Genomic DNA, 22,542 nt, shown 5'->3' with positions numbered 1-22,542 from the left:
TTTACGTTTTACAGTTGTCACAAAGTGGGTTTTCAGGCTGGGTATTTCTAAAAGCAAAGAGCAAGTAATAATATCGTTGATGCACAGTGGCCAGGAAAGAGCATGCTCTTCAGACTGACCCTTGTCCCCATTACATAAATCAAAGCACCGTAAACAATTGGAACTTAAGACTGGACGGACTGACCCTCGTCCCCCACAATAATATAGCAGTGTAAAACTTACTCCACCCACTTCATGATTGAATCGCTGCAAATAAACCACAACTTACGGACAACAATAAGAAGAAGAGACTTGCTTGGGCCAAGATATAGGATAAATGGACATTAGACAGGTGGAAATGTGTCCTTTGTTCTGATGAGTCCAAATTTGAGATTTTTGGTTCCAACCGCCATGTCTTTGTTAGATGCAGAGTGAGTCAATGGATGATTTTCATGTGTGTGGTTCCTAACCTGAAACCTGGAGGAGGTATGATGATGTTGGGGTGCTTTGCTACCGTCTGTGATTTACTTAGAATTAAAGGCACACTCAAACAGCATGGCTACAACAGCATGGCTACAACAGCATTCTGCAGTGATATGCCATCCCAACAGGGTTGCGCTTAATGGGACTCATGGGATCATTTGTTTTTAAACAGGGCAATGACCAAAAACACAACTCCAGGCTGTGTAAGGGCTATTTGACCAATACGTACAGTGATGTAGTGCTGCATCAGATGACCTGGTCCCCACAATCACCAGATCCCAACCTGATTTAGATGGTTTGGGATGGGTTGGACTGCAAAGTGAAAGAAAAATGGCCAACAAGTGCACAGTATATGTGGGAACTCCTTTAAGATTGTTGGAAAAGCATTTCAGGTGACTACCTCATGAAACTGGTTGAGAGAATGCCCAGAGTGTGCAAAGTTGTTATAAGGCAAAGGGTGGCTACTTCTAAGAATCTAAAATATTAATGTGTTTTTATTTGTTTAACACTTTTGGTTACTACATCATTACAAATGTATTATTTCATACCTTTGACGTCTTCACTATTATTCTACAATGGTGAAAATAGTAACAATGAAGATATACTCTTGATGGAGTATGTGTGTCCAAACATGACTGGTAATGTATGCATTTAAAAACAGGGTAATTGTCCCTTCAATGCTGATTGGCTGAAATAAATAATTTGACTAGCCCCAAGTAGGCCCAAAGTTTTCCCCGTTAATGGTCTAGGAGAGAAGGGAGAAAAGACTGCGGAGGCTCTCTTCTGCACTCTTCAATCAATCCAGTAAAAGTTAAGATGGAATGTTGCTTTGTTAACACCCAAACGAGGAAGTTGCGTCACAGGCGTATCTCTTTCTTTTTCCCCTGAAAATCAAACCTTTTCTTGTCCCCATGACGGTGTCAGACAATATACCACAGGTATGATGAAAAAGTACTTGTTTACTGTTCTAATTACATTAGTAACCCGTTTATAACAGCAATAAGGCACCTCAGGGGTTTGTGATATATTGGCAATACACCACAGCTAAGGTCTTTGTCCAGGCACTCTGTGTTGCATCTAAGAAAGAACATTAGCCGTGGTATATTTGCGACCTCAGATCCTCAGGCCTTATTGCTTAAACGAATCAAAGTGAGTCATTGTGGTTAGCTGATTAGTGTGTGGTTAGTGTGTGTTGGAGTGGCGTGCGCTGAAGTGCTTTGAGCGGATTTATCGACATAGCGCGCATCGAGTCAGAACATACATTATTTAGAGTGAGAGTGCTCGCCGGTATTCAGGGATGTTCATTCCGCTCCCTTTTCTAAGTGATACTTCTCACTACTGGTAGGGAGTTGAAAGGCAAATACCTGGGTATGTTTTCAAGTGGAATTCAGACAAGCACCCCAAAAAAAAGTCTAGAAATGTTTCTGTTATGGTGGTATCCCATTGTAGCTTCCCCTCCCATCTCCCTCACTCCCTGTCTCTCTTTAAATCTCTCTACACATCTAATAACAACAATGGGAAATGAATAAATGATACTAAAGTCCCAGGAATCCTAGCCCTTGTTCGTTGCGGCGGCGTCTTTTGGCTTGGCGGCGCTTGGTGGGGACGTCAAAGCACGTGACTATCATGACATTGGCCTTGCAGAGATTCACCCTGCTCTCCAGCTTTGCCGTGACTAACTCTAAGGCTTCCAGATGTTCCAGAGAGTCGACCTCAAACGTCTGCCACAGGTCAACTACAACACAACACAATGTTGGAATAAGAGGCGGGGTCACAAATAAGATTAGAAACAGGTTTGTCTTAATATAACACAAACTACGGAGGCCTCTGAGGATCAACATTAATAATGTAATGCACAGTTATTTCATTGGCAAGTCATGTAAAGATGTTTGGTAGCTCAGTTGTAGTGTCCAAATTCTTAGAGAAACAAAGACACTAGTAAACAAATCACTGATTCATGTATTTTTGTGGTAAGCACTTACACTCCTGGTTCCATTTCCCTGGCTCAAGCATGAGGTTCTGTTTGGCCAGCTCTAGCTCTCTCTTTAGGCTGTTGTATTTGGCTCGTAACTCTTCCATCCTCTGCTGACGATGTTCCAGGAACTTGAGTTTGGCACTGAAGCAGGCTATCCCCTTGTAACAACAACACAGCCTTTTAAGGCATTTAATGCTTCAGTTACATATCAGATCGTAATCAAAGAGCCTCCAAACAACACCATATTGTCACCATTCCTAACACATTACACTACTTTTTTATTATAATGCATTAGTATTTTGCCAGGTCTTTCATCCAGTATGACTTACAGTTAGTGCATTCATTTTTAAGATAGCAAGGTGGAGCAGCTGGGGAGGTGGACATTGTCTTATTGTGGCGACACTCCCAAAAGACTCAGGAGAGTTGAAAATCACAACACATTTCCCACTCAACAGACTCAGGACAGTTGAAGATCACAACACATTTCCCTCCCAACAGACTCAGGACAGTTGAAGATCACAACACATTTCCCTCCCAACAGACTCAGGACAGTTGAAGATCACAACACATTTCCCTCCCAACAGACTCAGGACAGTTGAAGATCACAACACATTTCCCTCCCAACAGACTCAGGACAGTTGAAGATCACAACACATTTCCCTCCTAGGCATGAGTGCTCGATGGGACCTGGTCTATCCTATAGTCCTTGGTAAGTCCCATGGTATTGGTTCTCAACCTAAATTTTGACCTGTACGGAGGTAACCCTGTACATCCTCAGGTGCATTTTACCAGTAAGCCTAAGGAATCTTGAGGTTCCTTTGTACTGTACATGGACATTGGGGATACAAAATAGCATAGTCCATTCTAACCACTATTAGAATTGTATGGTTGCCATCCCACTTGAGTTGCCTGGCTGTCTACAGTTTCTGCATGTACCTTATTGAGTTGGTTTACATGCAAACACTTTACAGAGCCAACTCAAACGTAACAGCAACCACACAATGCAAACCTTGGCTTTTGAATGTTTTAATGACATTAGTATTCAGTTTATAGTTGCAGTTAGGCTCATAGGGGTTTTGTGGAACATTGCCAATATAGCCCTTAGCCATGGTACAGTGGCCATATACCAACTCCTCAGGGAAACATTTTCAAACATACAGTAAAGTAATTATAGGTAAGCCTGCAGCAAGCTATGCTGCAGTGCCACGCCCTGCACCTGATGTCTCTCTCTCTATAGGCTCCTGCTCACCTGGGACATTTAAGGTGCCACTTCAGTTCAGTACAGAGAGCTTCTGACTGGAGACTAGAGATGCTTCTGAATACTTTATGACTGGGTTTGTTGAAGGGCAATGGGCTGATAAGCCGGCTAGGAGCCCAACTGGTTAGCCTTCTGAAAAGTTCCAGCCAAGCTAAGTTCATCTCCTGAGTATGTCTTTGATTTGACACATTTTTGCATAATTTGCCAGGGAATCAGCCCTAGCTTGCATTGGTGTATTAACTCTGTTATTGCTCCTTATAACTGTTATCCTATCACCCACCTCCTAGCCATGCTGAGCAGATCATAAAAATATTTAGAAATGTCTTGTCCTCACCTGTTTACCTGCTCCTCCTCTTCTCTGTAGCCTCTCTGCGTCATCTATCTCGTAGACTTTGATCTCATAGGCCTCTGGGATACCCCTATCCACCCAGCGAGACCAGGGGCCACTGGTTGACCTCCTCAGTGACATGGACGTGTCATGAGACAGATGCCGTGGATTTGAACCTACAGGCCAGGCAGAACAGAAAGGAATGGAATAGGACAGAACTGGTAAATATCACGTCATTATCCCTTTGATTTATTATTATATTTGCCTTTTATTTACACCCCCCTTCCTCCCTCTCCCAATTTTTTTATATCCAATTTGATCTATGGCCGTGACTCATCTCAACACCTCCCGACAGATTGCGGAGAGTTGACAATAGCAGGAAGCCTTCCTCCATTCGGCTTTTGTGACATGTGTCAATTTGACTGCACGCCCCCTCACCTGACAACTTCAGTCAGCTATGCAGGTGCCCGAGCCAACCGGGGGAGCCACTATAGTACCCTGAGACCAGGACAACCCTGCTGACAGAGCTCGCCCTTGGGGCTTCCGAGCCTCTCGTCAGCTAGCTGCACACCTAGCTTGGTGCTACGGATCTGCACCACCTGGGAGGCTTTTTTCTGCGTTATTTCGATCTGTTTCTTCTAATTGGGCTCTCCGGATTTTATTGAACCCGGGTCGGATCTTACCGTTGCTGCTCCTCCTCCTGGGGTTCCTCCGGCTCCGGTCCATGCTGATCACAGACCAGCTCTGATCGCTCACAGAGTCTCGGATGGAAACACTGCTCCCCGTGGCTTCGCTGTCCCTCACCATGCTCTCGTAGCCGCTGCTGACGACACTGTTCCTATTGGTCAACAAAGCAGTCTTCCCCATGACCGGTGGTAGCTCTCCGCTCAACACGCTGGTGACATCACTTGCGTGCCCGCTGAGGTGGCTGGGCTGGCGGGGGGCGGTCACCCTGGCGTAGGGTGAGGGCGCCAGGTGAGCCTCTCCCTTTGAAGCTCCAGCCGCTGCCGCCGTCTTGTCCAGGTCCAGACCTCTGGAGGCGTCTCTGGTGGGGGGCGGTTCTCTGCCCAATGGGAGGAGCTCTGAGACACGCCCGTTGATAACGCGAAGGGGGGGCTTTTGTGACAGTCGTGGCGGCCCGATCTGGGGAGGCGGGGTCTGGTTTCGGTTCAGGGACTGGGTGGACCAGGGAGAACCGTACAAAGGGCTCTTCCCATCAGGGGACAGACTGGCGCTCCTGTAGATGGACTGACGGAGCACCTTAGTAGATGAGCTTAGGTTCTTGGTACTGGGAATGGAGACCTTATGGACTTTTGGGCTGGCCATCATCAATTTCCCCACAGCTGACTGTTTAGATCGGCTAGTTCTTGGAGACCAGGCAGGGTTAACTATGCTGGGGTCTGTTGAAAAGGTTGACCTGCTGTTTTTGGAGGAATGGGCCCTGTTTGGTGACATGTCTATCAAGGGGACAGACCTAGGAGCCCTCCTGGGGCTCCGACTGGCCCGGGGTAGGGTGGGGTAGCTGGACTCCTCTTCCCAAACTCCCTTGGACCCCTTGGTGCTCACAGAGGACTGGCTACTGCCATGGTCCAGAGAGTGGAATTCCAATGGTATTCTACCCAAAGAGTCGGTCCTGCTGGCCAACTGCTCCAACTTAGCACTAAACAGCCTACTGCTTTCTTCTAAGGGTGATTTCAGCTTCCAGCTACTACTCCTATTGGATGGCATGGGCTCCAACGGTGAACTACTGGCTGTGCTAAGAGGACTGTTCCTAGTTCTCTGTCTCTGCTGATCCAGACAGTACTTCTGAGTGGTTGACAAGGGGAGAGGGATGCTTTCCCTTTCTAAGTAGAAGATCCCATGCCTGACTGAGGACGGCCTCCTCTCCAGGGTCACCTCGGGACTCCCTCGGGTGGATGATGTAAAATCTGCTTCTTTGCTTTTGGATCCGTCCATCCACCTGTAGCTCTCCTGCTTGTTGTCATTATCTCTTGGCAAACTGGCTGTCCTCAGGTGGGTAGCTTGCGGGTCACCATGGATACAATTCTCTGGTGTACTCCTGCTTCTTTCGCTACAGTCCCTCGGCATCTTTGGAGTAATTAGGGAGTTGACAACAGGTAAGTCTCTGTCATGACATGTCGGGGAATAGATGGCCACGCCCCCTCCTCTGGGAAAGCTCCTGTCTGCTTGGTTACCATATTTCCTACTGGCACTAGTCCCTGATGACATCATCTCATAGCAACCGGTCTCTTCCCAGACATGCGTGTCACATGATGAACTGGTGTCAGTTTGAACCAGGAAAGGTGTTAAAACCTTTGCGTTGTTCTTCCTCTCGTGACCTATCTCATTAGCAAAGATCTGCGTTTTGTTCCCTGAACCTTCTATATGATCTTTCTTCTGGGGCACAGCAGAAGCTTCCACTTGCCTGAAACAGCTGTTAGAAACCCCTCTGTGGTTATTAGACTCCACAAAATCACTTCCCCAAGTGCTGTCAGAGAGCGAAGGGTTTATAAAGGAGGGTAAGACTTGGTTGTCCTTCCTGGAGAGAGAAGACATGGCCTTCGGTTTGGTCTCGACCTCCACAGCCATGGTCTGGGTTACGGTAACAGGGTCCATGGCATTGATTGTAGATCCTGTAGTAGAAGTTGGATCTTCACTAACATTACCTATAATTCTGATGGGAGGGGAACCCAGTACAGACCCAGAAGAAACCTGTCCTGAGAATGAGTGGGCATCCCTGATCCTGATGACGTTCCCCGCCTGGCCTCCTCTCTCCAGCGCACCGCTGATGGTCACCTCCTCCACCATGGTGAACACCAGTTCGTCCTGGCCTGTCTCATCCAGTGGCTGCTGGACCGTCACAGTGATGGTGGCTTTCATCTCCTTCACCTCTGACTCTGCGGCAGACAGCCGGGGCAGTATCGTCTCTCCTGGCAGGGCGTTTGCGGCCAAGGAGGAGGTGGTGGAAGAGTGAGAGAAAACAGAGAGTGACAGAGAAGGGGATATTGTGGAGCCCTTGCCCGCCGGAGAGGCCCCGGCCTCGGACCTTCCCGGGTATCCACCAGCCTCCAGAGATAGTGGAAGAGGTGACAGAGGAAGGGGAGGACGAACACTTGACGCAGGGCAGATCAGACTGTCGACGGCGTTGCACTGCGACAGATGGCGGTCCTCAGGCAGGCTGTGGCTCTGGCAGGCCGGATGGAAAGCATTGGGGCCACAGGGGTTTGGTGGCTCATCGGTGGGTCCCGCTGCACAGGCTTCCTCGCAGTCATACAGACCGGAGTCCTCCCTCAGCAAACTGTCGACTGGGAGACTGCCGCCGGTCACTGTGTCCCCTTTCTCACTGACAACGGAAAGCTCCTCCCCCGCCTCGTTTTTTCCTGGGCTACCTTCTGGGTCCGGAGGGGAGTCGGCCATGGTGGAAGGTTCTTTTAAGGACGACTTGGTAAGTGCCTCAATCCCGTCGATGCACCCGAGTCGCTCCTGTAGCTCGGCGAACGTGTCGCACTCAAGACTTAAGTCTCTCTCGTACCGACCCGCCTCTTCGACGGTGCTCCGAAGCGATTGAAGAAGGCGTTCTTGGGCGACGCCCTCTTTCTTCTTCCTCTCTCTGTCCGGACGAGGTATGATCTTTAGAAGATGCTGGAGAAGCTGCTGCTGCAGAGAGGAAAGCTCGGCCTCTTCTGATAGCGCCTCGGGGTTATTCCGGTGCAGGGAAGGGATGATTGGGGTGACCTCCCGCTGGACCTGCTCGGTCGGCTCGGTTCCCGGCTGCAGGACGGAGCCATCAGGATTGACATGGATGACCGTGTCACAGGACTGGTCACTGTTGGAGATGTTGTCCTGCAGGTCACCACCAAGCCGGAGCTGGGGCGGTCCACTAAGGTCCGAATCCACAGCACTGGTGGAGTGGAATGCTCTGAGGGCGAAGGACTGAGTCCCTCCTCTCCCCTCTCTACTCAGGCTGAGATGCTGAGAGAGTGAGACAAAGAAAGAGACACACAAAGAGAGAAAGATGAGTGATTCATCACTTTAAGCAACAGGTTACACAAGGTTTACCAGACAATGCTTTGGCGCACCTTTAAACCTTTAACACTAAAGAATCATTTAAAAGCATAAAGCTTATAACTCAGTGGTTTACATACTTTAGGCTTCTTTTGTGTCCTGCGGATGCGAGAGGCAATCTGGACAGTGGAGAGTGTCTCTGAGAAATATTCTGGTGAGTCCGTCACATGCGCCATGACAGTGGTGTGACAGTTCCTGTTCCGCAGGGACTCCTGTAGTAGCATGGTCACTTTCCTGTCCCTGTGAGGTCCACAAAATGAAACCCTCCTCGAAGTCAACATCCAGAGTTATACAGCACACATACCAGTGTTATAAAAACACCATTTCCTGATGTGCAGCTTGAACCAGCTGTCTCACTGCAGTGTAATGGAGTCAAGTGAGTGGCTCCAGTATCTGACCTGTTAGGGACGTTTTTCTTTCCATTGTTGAGAAGGGCCAGGATAACACCGCCCAGCTCAGACTCAGAGCGCCCACTTCTACTGTCACCTGTTCCACAGTTCCCCTTTTCCAGGTCTATCATAATCAACCTGCTGTGGCCCCCTGGTACTGAGAGAGGAGGGGGGGGGGGGTAGCAGACAGGAGAATAAAATTACTCATGCTTCCATACGATGGCGCAGAGTAAAGCACCGGTCACCGACCGATGAGCGCATAAGTAAATATCTAAGAATGTGTCACAGTCTGGAAGAAGAACCCCGACCAAGGTGAAATAATAAGCAACGTGCAGAGCTTACGATGACTGCATCCCAAGTGGTGTTGGCACAATATCATTATACTCTTATCATGTCATTACTGCACTATATTACAACAGGCTGGCTTTTGGGACGTACCGTGGAACCATAGCGTGGTCAGGGGTTCTCGTTTCTACAGTTTCTACAGTGTACAGTGTACAGAAATAGCCACCTTTGCCGTCGCCCTCAGGGAGCAGCTGTTGGACGTGCACCGTAAAGAACAAATGGGAGCCAGAGGAGAGCGACGGCGTGCTGATGTCACACTTCCTCCTGGACGCGACGGCTGTATCCAGGAGGAGGGCAGCACTCTCTGCGTCGGGGGCAGATACCACGCTTTGGTTCCTGAGCTGCAGGGAAGATGGACAGCACGGGATGTTTTTAATTGATTTCATTCTTTGTGTTTTCATGGCAGAACAAAGGGAACGTGTATGGGGAGACGGGGGTAGACATACAGGAGCACAGCATGAATATTAACAGTACACGATTTTAATGTAACGACGCCAAAGTCATTATGTAACACAGACTGCGCGGTGTAAATACACTCCATGCCCTGAGTCTCCTGACAAGTCATATGAATAAGTAATGAACTTGTGTATTCTGGTATATAACCTCATCTCCAGGTCACTGAGTGCAGAGCATATGAGTGCAATATATATCAAGATTCAAAGATGGCCTTAACGCACACGTTAAAACACTTCATGGCCCTGGGACTATTCTGATGTTAAAACGTATGTCTGACCCCACCATGTAAACGAAGCAATGTAATCAACCATGATCTCAATTTAAAAATGTACTTAAATTAGTAAAATGTTAGAAATGTGTAGGAAGATAAATTCGCAACAAAAAAAAGGTTCTGACTTTAGTGAGCTGAAGTCTAGAGGTGACTACTTGAAAAAAATTAACATATTAATACAGTGCCCATACAAATATTTCCTAAATAGAAGGCAACATATTAACTCTGCTGAGGCCCAGAGATTTCCAGGAGCGGGAAAATAATCTGGAAGCTTACAAGAAATCCCGCTACAACTTCTGACGAGCAATCAAACAGACAAAGCATCAATACAGCACTAATACTGAGTCCCACAACTCTGGCTCTGCCGCTCATCCGAAGTGACAAGGCTTGCAAACTGTCTCACACTACAAAGGGAAACCCAGCTGCGAGCTGCCCAGCAACGCAAGCTCACCAGACAAGCAAATTGCTTTCAATGTTCACTTGGAGGCAAGTAACACTGAACCACTGCAACACTGAACAACTGCTCAGTAGCACCTGCTGTTTGAGACGACTAGGTGATCTCCATAGCCAAAGTAAGACTTACGATCCCATTCGCAAGGCCATGGGCCCAGATGGGGTAACAGGGCAAACACTTAGAGCATACTGACCAGGTGACTTTAATGATATTATGTACCTGCCCACATACATTTGCATACGGCCTTAACCGATCCACAGAAGACTCAGTTTCCCTCACCCTCCTCGGAGCCCTCACCCAACTAATCTAGAAATAACTAAATGAGAATGCTTTTCATTGATGGCGGCTCAGTGTTCGATACGCTACTGCCTTCCAAGCTCTTCTCTAGGACTCAGGACCCCGGGGTTGGTACTCCTCGTCCATTCTATAAATGTTGCACGTCTTCCATCTGAACCGTCCAGAGCAATAACCTCCTGCATCATCACTTACCTGTATTCCATAGATGGGGTCCTCGTAGAGGTAAACATCTGCTGATTGGCTGTCCTGAATATTGCCTGACAGTAAATCCCTGAGGGTCTCAACGTCCTCACAGACCTCCATAGCAGAGATAGACACAGCCAAGCTGGGCGTGGTCCTCTCTCTCCTCCTTTTCTCGATGTGACTGTAGAGCCAGGAGATGGCACACGGGATGACACCTAAACTCTGGCTGTTTTTATCACTTCCCAGCATGGTCTGGGACTTCCCTGTTAACCACAGCATTAAGACACAGTCAGTTTGGTTGCTATATGTGTGCTTGTGTGTGTTTGTTTGTGTGTGTGGATGCAAACCATTGTGTGTTAGGGAGAAAGTGAAAGAGGAGAGATCTAGAGACAGAGAGCATCTTGGGAGATAGGGAAGCGGGTCAAAGTTGGTTTAATGCTCTTTGTTAAGAACAATGTGATGTGATTACATGAATCACAGTAACAGGCCATATATTTTACTATTTTAGGGTTAACTTGGAGGACAAAGAGGCTGAAAAGGTCAGATGCACCCCAAAATCTATATTTTAACAAAGCAGCATTAACTGTCAAAACAAAAGTGGATGAAATATTTAGCAAATTTTAAGAATAAATCTATTAATAATAATAATAATAATATTAATAATAATTGGATTTTACTCCTCCAAAACACCACCTCAAAAATATGTCACTTAGTACCAAAAAGGATTCTTCCTTGACCCTGTGAAGAACCCCTTTCAAAACCCTTTTTAACCAAGCATACCAATGCCTAGAAGACACCTAAGTGATCCAGGAGAGAGAGAAGATGGGGAAAAGAGAAAGAGGGAGGGAAGGAGGGAATGAAGGGGGAAAGAGAGAGGGAGAGGGAGGGATGGAGTTTGGTGCTGCAGCTCTGGTGATCCGTACCCAGAGTTTACTCACTCCAATCCAAATGCTAATGGAATGAGGGTAAGAGAATTGGTTTTGTCCAATTAAAGGTACACCAGCCAGACATTATTCATTCCAGAGGGTCGTTCTATGAAGGGAGAGAGATTGATATCCCTTGGCAGGCAGCCGGCCTCCATCCACATGGGCCAACTAATTCAATCCCATTTACGGCCAGTGGCGTCATGTGTAGTAGAGAGATATAGCTCCAAGGAGACACTGCCCTTACAGGAGAGGGTGGGGTTTTATTTTTTCCTCTCACACAGACAGTCATCTATTAAAAGCCTTTAGTGAAGCTAAATAGGTTTTGTTTTCCTAATGGCGGTGCAGAGTGTCTCTCAGTCCATTCAGCTGTAGTTCCCCTCCACTTCAACCTTCCCCCTTCTTGACTGTAATATTTGGTTCTTGCCTCTTCGTGTCAACATGTTTTGAAGAAGAAAAGAAACTTAAAGGGGCTTGGAATGTATAATGAATGACTCCCCCGCCCCTTTATTTATCAAAGAGGTTTTAGATTAATGGAATGTGACAATGAATAGAGGAAGGACGGAAGGAGAGAAATGGAACACTTCCTATGCCATTGCTCAGAGGAAACCGATGAACGGAAGAGATGTATAAAAGAGCGATGTACAAGATGGATATGTTCCTTATGTAAAACGGGTTGTGGTAATAGCCACTCTACTTATGAGGTTTGGTCTTCAAGGCCACTTAAGAGTAACGCTGATATGACTTACCCAACTCAGCACGTCCGAAGCATATAATGCATTCGTCTGACCCGTTCACCACTGAACGGATGACGTCAGGCAAAACGCCTACACACACCTCCGCCTAGCAGGAGGGAGAAAGGACGACACAAAAGAGAGAAAAGCATTGAGGGGAAAAATGCAGCGTGGCTAAAATAGCAAGGTTTTATGTAGCGAATCACTATCTGGGAAAAGCGGTTGCAATCCCAATGGTTTTCAGATCATTAGGCAAAGATAACTAACTGTACTGTACTGTTACCACAGACCTGGGTTGACTCTGGGGGGAAGGCTGTGTCAAAGCCATATGTCTTCCACAGACCCCTGCCTGGCCCACTGGCGGTCTGCCGTGGACTATCGATGGCAGTAGGATCCATAATGCTGACCCTTCTCTTGGTCGGGTCCACTCTAAGAATGGGTGACGGGGGCTGAGAACAAGGTACGGGAGGACAGGGGAGCACCCGAAGCACCACACTGACCTGCGTGGAGAGAGTAGGTGGCGGTGAAGAACGCGGGGGCGTTCACTGTAAGATGAATAGACGTTGAGCAGATGAGGGAAGTGACACGCGTCGATTGACTCTGCGTTCAGCGACAACTTACAATACCGTTGGTAGCGTTAAAATACTTTGTAATATCAAAATTGTTCTATCTGCCCGGGAAAAAACAAAAACAACAAAATTGAAATCCATGCATTATTAAACAACCTAAATCCTGAAGAATAATATCGGAAGCATCAGATGTGTACTTGAAAAATACCGACAGCCATCAATTTAAACCCTGTGAGTCTCCAACTTTCTGCATCTATTCACTTCCATCCACTTCTATTTATATGCTTCCTTCAAGATATAGTTGCAGTAAGAAGTTAGGCTGAATGGAATGAGGATTTCGCACAGCTTGGGATTTGAGAAGAGATTTCAAATATCACAGATATCACAGATGTGAAATAGGCAGCAGGATTCTTCCTTAGCTCTGCACCCCTGCTGTTCTCTCGGGTGAGACGGTACCTCTTTTATACCAACTTAGCTAAAAGAGAAGATTTACAGGAAACCTGAACAGATGACGCAAAGAGTCTGTCGCTCTGACTTAAGACTGCTAACACTTTACATTAAAGTATTTTAGCAGACGTTCTTATACAGAGCAACTTACCATACAGCGGTAGGGAGTGCATTTTTTAAACTTTTTCCAACTGGCTCCCCATGGGAATTGAACGCCTAACCCGGGAGTTGTAAACGTCATGTTCTAACTACAGGGCTACACTTCAGAGCAGAGGAGCGTTGCATTTGGTCTAAAATGTAATTACATGGAACCAACACTCAGTTGCAGCATTAAGTAGTTTGATTGTAAGTGTGTAGAGTCCACCGAGACACTGATTGACAGAGGATAGCACTGTAGTTACTTTAAACAGCAGACTACATGTTGGTGGTGAGTGAGATCCATTTCCTACCTACACACTGTAACGCTTTGAGACCCTAATATTATGGGATTCTACGCTGTAGTAATGTCCATGGTCTGAAGTGTATATTACTCAACCAGGAACTCTATACAGGAATCCTTAGGTGGCGGAAGAACACACGATCTTCTACCTTTGATTAAGCTCACAGGTGCCTAAGCCTCCACAAGGAATCACTAGGGTGCGATGATGCAAGTCAACCACATTTGATCACAAACGCCACAAACCCCAGGCAGCATTGGCAAGTTGCATCAAGCTATTTTGTATCCCTGGGCTAATCTGTGGCAGTGACCCCTTTGCCAATCAGGGACCCCCTTTTTTGACTCTTCTGAGTGTATGTAAAAGCACTACATAAATCCAATCAATGATACAGTATTATTACACTACAATTCATGTAGCTACATCCTAGATATTGAATTTAAAAAACACCATGTCAACAGATTTCTGCTGCCCCAGACATTAACTCCGATCTGTGGGAAACATTGGATTTAAAGGCTCTGAGAGGTTTTTTGTTAAGACCTCAACAGCCACTTAGATCTCTCTGAGGTCAGAATCTGCCTATCTGATGGATCCAAACTTCACAGAACCACCAAAGACATGAAAACAATTAGCCATGAATTTATAAAACGTCTCTCTCTGTCTTACTCTCTCTTATAAAAGCTGCCGAGTGTGCTTAAGTTTATATTACACAGCAGCACTTAAGGCCGGCATGACGTAATCCATTAGCATTGATTATGATGAATCCTAATCAAAGTGAGTGACAGTACTGTAGCTTGTCTGTCGCTATTCGTTGGAGGGACACTTTCTTTGTAACTCCTACACTGCAGGACAGACACAACAGTTGTCCCTAACTCTATATTCTATTGAGCTTGTGTCTCGTCCTATCTAGGGTGATGAATAATTCACAAAGCTATTTACTGATAGAGAGAGAGAAAGAGAGGGGGAGAGAGAGACAAAGAGAGAGTGGATTTGGCTGTGTTGTTCTGGGCAGTGGAGGTGAGATGAGATGGATGCTGGGCCTGTTATCTGTAATTCTAGACCCTCCCCAGACGACCGTCTGTGAAGCACGAGGGGCAGCCATATTGATTTTCCTGACAGTACACCCCAGAGTGGCAGGGCAGAAACAGAAAGGGCATTAACACCACATTATCACATTTCATAAAGATGGGGGTAGCATCCACAAGTGCGACTATAGAGTCCGCTTTATTCCCTCCACACAACCAGTCTCAATCCCTTCATGAATTTCTAAAGAACTGCTTGTGGGAAACGACTCATGTACTGTATTTAATTGTCTAATGAAACATTTACCCGGAAAAAGTGTTGGTAAACATTCATTGACATTTTATTTAATCAAGTCATGAAGAACAACGTAGGTGTTTTAAATGAAAAACCCAGTCGATGAAAGCTGAGGTGAAACACGAGTACAGCAGTTCACCTTGCCGACGCTGCCGCCGGTGACTCCGTTGGCAGCTTTAATGAGGCAAGCGGGGACTCGGGGGGGAGTCCTCTGGATGATGTCCCGGTAGCAGGTGGGAACTGGGGCAGAACACGCAGAAGAGTGGGCGGTCGTTTGGCCCTTCCTCCTTACAGTCAGGCTCAGTTTCTGAGCTGCCCTGCGGAAAAGTAGGAGGTGGAAACAGATACGGAATTACGGACTCGCAATGTAACGCTGTTTTATCATAGTAAAGCCAATGGAAGGAACTTGTGTCTCCTTGGTAGCTATACACGTACCTGACCAGGAAGGACAAGGCCTCGGGAATTGGGCTCCTCCGAACAAGCACATTTTCATTCTGACCTTCTGAGAACTCTGAAAACTGTCCGGACAAGTAGAATGTTAAGGGGGAGTGTGGCTTTTATATTCATCCATAGCCCAAAGGTTCAGTCGGTATGGACAATAAGCCAGCTGTTCTTCAAACGCTAACGCGATCAAAGAGCATATTTAAGGGTCAGAAACAGGAGTGAGTAAAATAATCCCTGCTCAATCTGTTATGCCGAAGTACGGCTTGGCAAAGAGTATGAGGCTGGCTGCATGACAACATGTAGGACAGGGTCCTTCAACCTTAATGACTGGGTAGGCCATGTTAATTATTTTTATAGATACAGTATATTAAGATGTTGATGAGGAAGAAACAAAAGTCATTAGAGCCTTTTACCAGCGGAACTGTCTGCTATTCTCCATTACGGCCTAGCATTCAGATCAAATTATCTCAAACTCAGATGTTCATGGTCAAAGACAGTGTTATAGGAACAAGTTACAGGGAGAATATCCTAAGCTAGAGAACTGAACTGATGTTGGACTCGCCTGGTGGATGGGCAAGAGACCGGGTGTCAGACAGACTGATATCGGACTATTTATTGATTTAAATACATAGGAAAGAAGTAAATACATTTCTACATTGAACAGACAACCCATATCACTATATGGTGTAGTTGGTTTTCATGAGAGGTCAAACAGCAGGTATCTTGCATGTCATATTCCACCTCTGAACTGAACAGATGTGCTGTCCACTGCAACTGCATTGATGCAGTAAAGGCAGGGAGACAAACAGCCTTCCTACCCAGGTCCCAGGTGTTGGCTGGGTCCTAAAGTCTGCCCATTCATTCTGCTACGCTGCACAAACAAATGCCTTTCCAAATGACTACATTCCTAAAAATAAATTAAATACATTGAACCTTGAACTTTTTTGTACATTTGTCAACTTTGTATGTATTTCTGATTTTAAAAAATTACAACAAATTGGATATCTATAAATAGGCGGGGCGGGGGGGGGGGGGGGGGTTTAAGTGCTGCAGAACGCTGGGTTCATCAGGGGATGTGGTGCTTTAGGATGAAAGCACATTCGGTTAATGGGGCAATCATCATATAGCTCCACATAGACCTGTAGTGTCACACACGGGTCACGTAGAACCAATGAGTGGAGACATGACTCAGACAACCATCCTCAGAGGTCCTACTGAACTGAGCTGCACGAGACGCACTGAATCGGATTATTACACACCACATCCCCCCGAGGCCGGCAAAGTCGGTGAAGACTCCAACTTGTAACCCAACCCTGCCTTCCCTTCCCTCACCCCTTGGGGCTTGTGTGTGTGTGTGTGTGTGTGTTTGTTTATGACAGTAAGATATGAGTCTACTCTGTACTCTCTGTATCTGCTTAAATGAAGAGCTTTGCCGCGAGCAACAAAGACACAGTTATAGTCGTCTTTCTGCGGCTCAATTGTCTCATTATTGTTTCAGCTTTTTAGGCCAACATAACAACCCTGTTCTCCTGCCTCTACAGCCACAGGAAACATAACAACCCTGTTCTCCTGCCTCTACAGCCACAGGAAACATAACAACCCTGTTATCCTGCCTCTACAGCCACAGGAAACATAACAACCCTGTTCTCCTGCCTCTACAGCCACAGGAAACATAACAACCCTGTTCTCCTGCCTCTACAGCCACAGGAAACATAACAACCCTGTTCTCCTGCCTCTACAGCCACAGGAAACATAACAACCCTCTTCTTCTGCCTCTGCAGCCACAGGAAACATAACAACTCTGCTCTCCTGCTTCTACCACCACAAGAAACATAATAACCATGTTCTCCTGTCTCTACTGCCACAGAAAACATCCTACGATGTAATGCCATTTTGTTCTTTCATTTCTTAAAACATGTATTTGTTCTTATTGTGGTTTTATTTATTTTTGATTGGGGGGACAGGAGTGTGGAGGTCAAAAGACAATGGTATTTCAGTAACACTTGTTACTTTTCATATTGAAATATCTAGATAGTCTCTAATAAATATGATAATAAACATAAGCAGCTGCACATGTGATGTTTTCTCTGCTTGACTCACAGTATCTGCTCTACTTGCAGAGAAGAGGCTATTCCAATAAATATTACTCATGTATTGTGTCATATCTAAGCTGAAAACGTGTCTAAAAAATTGCATTAAGATATTGTAACATAACACAACCAGACAGAAAACCTCACTACTCTTCACAATGACTCTGACATTTCACAATGACTCTGCAATTGGGCAAATTTGTTCAGATATTTCTCAAACAGCAACCCCAACAAGTAAAATATTTGCATTGATTGAACCTAACCACAGGTAGGCCATGCTTCAGTTTGTGAACACCATTGCATGTAAGATGTGCTCACTGTACATAATAACAAACACGCGAGCAGCCAGCTTGGAAGAACCCTGTAGGCCTATATCTCAAGACGTCATCAGATAGGTGGAATTCAGATGCTGAATTGACGCTTCACTGTTAAAGCCAGAAGCAAAAGAAATTCAAGGTGAAGGGGAGGTTGGAGCAGTGTTAGAAAAATGGGATTTGTCGTTTAGGCAAAAAGGGATCCAGAGAGGCGAGGTGTTTTGATCGCCTCCACCAACAAAACGCTTTGAACCACCCTCCCCACCAAGATCTCTCTTTCTCTTGTGCTTCCTCTCTTTCCTAATCTTCCACCATCTTTCTCTCTCCACTTGACATCTCCATTCATCTCAAACGTATGTCATGGTTCCATTAATATTAGGCCGCCAAAGATTTGACTATGATTTCCTCTGTTTTGAGTGGAAAGATCACATCCAGTAATAACTCATTGCCGCGTGGGGTCCGGGGCGGCGTAATGCGTTTGGCTTTCCATACTGCCTGACAGACTACGGCAGCTAGCCTGCTCCACCGGTCCCTTGGTACGGAGGAAACTACTGACAGAGACCGTAGGGATTTGTTTAAATGTAGTGCGCTAATTAGGGAATAGGTTGCGTTGTGGGACAAAAACCTTGATATAGGTCTCTCAGTCTAAACAAGCTCCTGCAGCCTACTAAAGGCTCCCCATATTCTGTCCATTCATTCACTCCTGCCCCATTTGTATTTACTACCTAGCTCCGTGGAGGTTAGAGTACAGCACTACGAATATTTCACAAGTCATTAAATGCGACCAGGCTATTGATCATCACGCAGGCTGCTTTCTGACTGGCTGTTTTACGACGGAAAATAAATCTCCAACAATTCCCTCCATTAGCGATAACATTGTAAATGTTTGCTGCTCAGTATCTAATTGAGGCTGACAGAATCCCATGAATCTCCATTCCTCTCCTCTTAATCATTGGCTGACAGTGACAACACATTCTGTAGGAGCGCACTCTCCTTAGTCCTTACAGATAACGACATCCATAAAAGGCGCTGATGGCAGGAAGGGGACGTGTCATGACCCACCCTGACTTAGCTGCATCCTCCATCAGAATTGATAACAAGCCACGATAAAAGAGGCCACTACAGCCATGTCAGCCCAATGTTTTGATATACTACAACTTTTAAGGCTATAAATGTACAGAGAGAATCTCTAAGTACGAGAGCTATATTCACGCTAAGGTATTATTATGTAATACATTGTGTAGGCTTTTAGAGGTGCAGTACCTGGTAGGGGAAGGTGGCAACCCTGTCATTACCGGACATTGCTATGGAAGAGGCGAGTTGCTGCTGCTCCTCCACCCATCGACACATCCCAGCAGCGGTGGGCTTGACGGCCCCTCTAGGGTGGCTCCTCTGGGGGCTTTGGGTCCTGTTGGAACCTGACAGGTGTGCTTTAGTCGGGGCCATGGGGTCGGTGGTTCCCGGTCCAGAGGAGGGCTTAGCAGGGGAGCAATGGGTCCTGGAAGAGATGTGGGGGCTGGAGGGGGCTGTCCTGGCGGAGGTGTGCCCAGGGTTGGCAGCAAGCGTGGCAGCCCACCTGGTGCGCTCTTCCTTGGCTAAGACCAGGTGAACGGCCTCCTGCTTTAGCTGGCTCAGGTGGGCACCGCAGACGTCACAGACACCCTGCTCGTCCTCCAGATTCTGGGTGTCTACGGTACAACTGTGGGCTTGGAGCTTGTTGTGGAGAAAAGCAGATAAGGCTGAGTCCTGTAGAGTGAATGTAATGGGGATGTACAAAATGGTTTACTAATTCCAATTCAGTCATGAAAACAACACACATCGCAGTGAACTGCTGTACAAAAGTCGAAAATGTTTGCAACTGATCTCGCTTGAAGTCTGCCTGACATTTAGGGAACTGTATAAAAATGTAGTACAGGACTTCGGACCCCAAGTGACAGAGTGGTCTAAGTTACTGCCTCGCAGTGCAGTTCCACCCATTACAGCCAGGAGTTTGAATCCTGGTCGGGGTGTACTGATGATGCCCGGCGTTCCCGCAGGTGGGGGTCAAAAGTGCCAGGGGTAGAGGGCTGGAAGTCAGACAGGGAAGCCCAGTCATGCTGAGCTCTGGTGACACCTTTTGGTAAGTTCTGCTACTGCAAGCTCAATTGTGGTTTTTGGGGAGGATGTGCCAGTGCATACTTCCTGGGTGAATGAGGGGTTTGATAAGAAGCAGAATGTCTTGGCAAGATCTGTAAAGGAGTTTCAAACTTCGACTTTCCCAAACCGGCTGTGGATTTGTTGCAATGAGCAAGGCCATAATTACCAATTGGACATCTTAAAATTGGTAGGGAAGAAACATATTTCATTTGTACATACTCTATTGACTTTGAAAATCATCATCATAATGGCATCTGTCGTAGCACAGAGATAGCAGCATGGCATACATTGGTTTCTGTGCCCTTGTCCTGCTTAAACTTCAGTTCCAAAAACTCTCTCCAGCAAGCTGCTAACATCAAGGACCCATATTATGAGTCCCAGACACTGAACAAATATGCCCCAAAAAACTCCAACCCAAAAGATATTGGAGAACAGTCTGATGTCTGTTTTTGCTGTAAAAACTAACTTTTGGTTGTGAGTTTGTTATTTCTAGGACCAGCAAGAACTATTGAAGGTGGTTGAACAGCACAAACATATATTGGACCACAATGTGGGAAACCTCTCCCTCCTAAACATTTTGAAGAGGTATTTCTCTTTAAGATTTCCAAAGGTCAGATTTCCTCATGGCTCTAGTCTGAAAATCAATGCACTACAAAAAGCCTCTTATCGGATTTCTACTGACTACTGCTGTCTGAACTATGACGCATCCTCTCCACATGCAGTATAATGGTCTGTGGTTAATTTAAAAAAAAAACATCCTGATATATTTATGTTCCTGATATATCAGCATCTACGTTATGGTATATCTGCTATGTACAGAGATAAAATGTAGAGAGAGATATTTATCTATCTACATAGCAGTGAAAAACACGTTTATTTTGCCTATAGAAATTAAGTGGGGTCTTGAGTTGCTTTAAAAAAAATATTGACATCAGTTAGACTTGGTTCCTTTTAGGCATATCGTGGGTCTACTCGGTCGTCTGAAATGGACGTCCGGAACCAATTCAGAATCAGAGGCAATTGGGAAAAAACTCTAAGTATGTGACAATACATTTGGATTATGATAGTTAAAACCCCTTTAACTGTCATAAACGGATACTGTATCAAAATAAGAATTCTAGTTCCTGCATACAACACATTTCCAGAGGACGTGATGCTGTGATCAACCTACCTTGCAAGTGCTATATTGAGGAATGACGAAGCTCAGGGCTAGTCTCTTCAGCGCGGACACAGTCGCCGTGCAATGCTCACAAATAACTTTACCGTCAGATTTACGAAGGCTCCAGCTTCCTACCACGGGGGGTCCAACAGTACCAAATCCAGTGGCTCTAACAGCACCTCCAGAACTGTAACAAGTTCCTGTCAAAGTCCCCCTGGATGGGACCTCCATCTTCGGAAACAGAGCACGGTGAGAGTCGGTGTTGGATCCCGCACCCTCTGGGGATGGGCGCTCTGATGGATGACAGTACTCGCGTAGCACTGTATTGCTCACTGTCTCGGAAAAGAGTCTGGTAGATTTACATTGAGGAGCATCTGCTGTCTGCGAAATAAAAAACAATAACATGCTGTATTAATACTGCAAACTGGAGAAAATAACCGCGACTATCACGCAATCATGAATTCAACTTTATGTTGTTCGAGACTATGAGTCATCAAATAGTAAATTGATACTAAAACAATGCAAAACCTACTCCCTGCCTATCCAAACAACTAAATAAATGGTTAACTTGGAAAATCATGTTTGTTAAGAAAAATCATGCATCCCTTACCAAATACCTCCGATTACCTGCTGTGGGACATCTCTGCTTCTCTCTCCGAGTGAGAGATGCCATAGTAATAGGTTATACTGACTAAGGCAAAAGGAACAAAGCCATTGATGATGTACTGTCCACTTTTGATAGCGTTGTTTTATTGTACACCAAAAAAAAGGGAAGATATAAAGAAATTATGTTATTCTAACATGGAAGTATCCGAGTATCCGAACTTGCGCGTCTCATATCGAACTAGTGGTCCTGTGAATGAACGCGTGCGAACAGTGAAGGCGCATCTACTGAAAGCGCGCGGGTACGGACGGCACCCTCCTTCTGATTACATTTCTTTGTGCATTTCCCTCTATGTCCACAGGGTGGCAGTGAACTGCTAGCTATAAACGTGGCACTACGGACGTAACATGCTTCAACCCCCTCACTGTAACATTTAGGGGAAACTGGGGGAAAACGGCCCCCTTAAGGGAATTCTGTATTTTCCGAATCAAAAAAGCAATATTTGGTCAGATTTTAATATGAACATTTTGACTATAGTTAGACAAATACATTTAGATAAAAATATTGTCAGAAAGATTCTATTTTATAACAACTTAATCAAATGCTATGTAAATGGGGGCTTTAACCCCACTATGGAGTCAAAATACCCCTCCCTATGGGGTAAAATACCCCCTGTTTTTTTTTTTTACCCCAAATTAAGATTTATTCCATATTTAGGTATCAAAATCATTCTATCAATGTAATCTATACCATTGAAAATACTTCAATCTTGATAGCAGTATTTGAGTGAGTTAACACAACACATTTTAACCGTGATATTGCACATTCCAATATCCAAAGGCAAAAAGCTATGTACGCACCAGTTGATAGGCCTACTATATTACATAT

The 22,542-nt window shown here is 45.8% G+C and overlaps 1 protein-coding gene across 1 annotated transcript; it reads right to left on the bottom strand.

Annotated features, from left to right (window-relative positions):
• Window positions 1-1,014: 1,014 nt before the first annotated feature.
• kif26bb (kinesin family member 26Bb) lies at window positions 1,015-21,875 on the bottom strand. The gene is made up of 15 exons (XM_020056093.3): window positions 21,661-21,875; window positions 21,063-21,431; window positions 19,019-19,501; window positions 15,343-15,425; window positions 15,047-15,224; window positions 12,431-12,640; window positions 12,156-12,249; window positions 10,493-10,746; window positions 8,989-9,163; window positions 8,487-8,634; window positions 8,169-8,328; window positions 4,707-7,995; window positions 4,030-4,199; window positions 2,445-2,595; window positions 1,015-2,197 (listed from the first exon to the last, which is right to left on the bottom strand). The coding sequence occupies exons 1-15, from the start codon at window positions 21,721-21,723 to the stop codon at window positions 1,998-2,000; spliced, it is 6,027 nt and encodes a 2,008-aa protein (XP_019911652.2). The 5' UTR covers window positions 21,724-21,875; the 3' UTR covers window positions 1,015-1,997.
• Window positions 21,876-22,542: the final 667 nt, after the last annotated feature.

This window comes from Esox lucius, chromosome 18 (genome assembly GCF_011004845.1).
Source record: "Esox lucius isolate fEsoLuc1 chromosome 18, fEsoLuc1.pri, whole genome shotgun sequence".
NCBI classification, from domain to species: domain Eukaryota; kingdom Metazoa; phylum Chordata; class Actinopteri; order Esociformes; family Esocidae; genus Esox; species Esox lucius.
This window is presented reverse-complemented; position numbering and strand designations above follow the sequence as displayed.

Bases quoted from the DNA above. Each gene is read 5' to 3' on its own strand.
- kif26bb (XM_020056093.3), bottom strand. From the start codon at position 21,723: ATGGCATCTCTCACTCGGAGAGAGAAGCAGAGATGTCCCACAGCAGGT. The intron at 19,502-21,062 runs GTAGGTTGATCA...TTCACTCTACAG, and splicing joins CTCAATATAGCACTTGCAAG to GACTCAGCCTTATCTGCTTT. The intron at 7,996-8,168 runs GTATGTAAACCA...TCACTCTCTCAG, and splicing joins GGACACAAAAGAAGCCTAAA to CATCTCAGCCTGAGTAGAGA.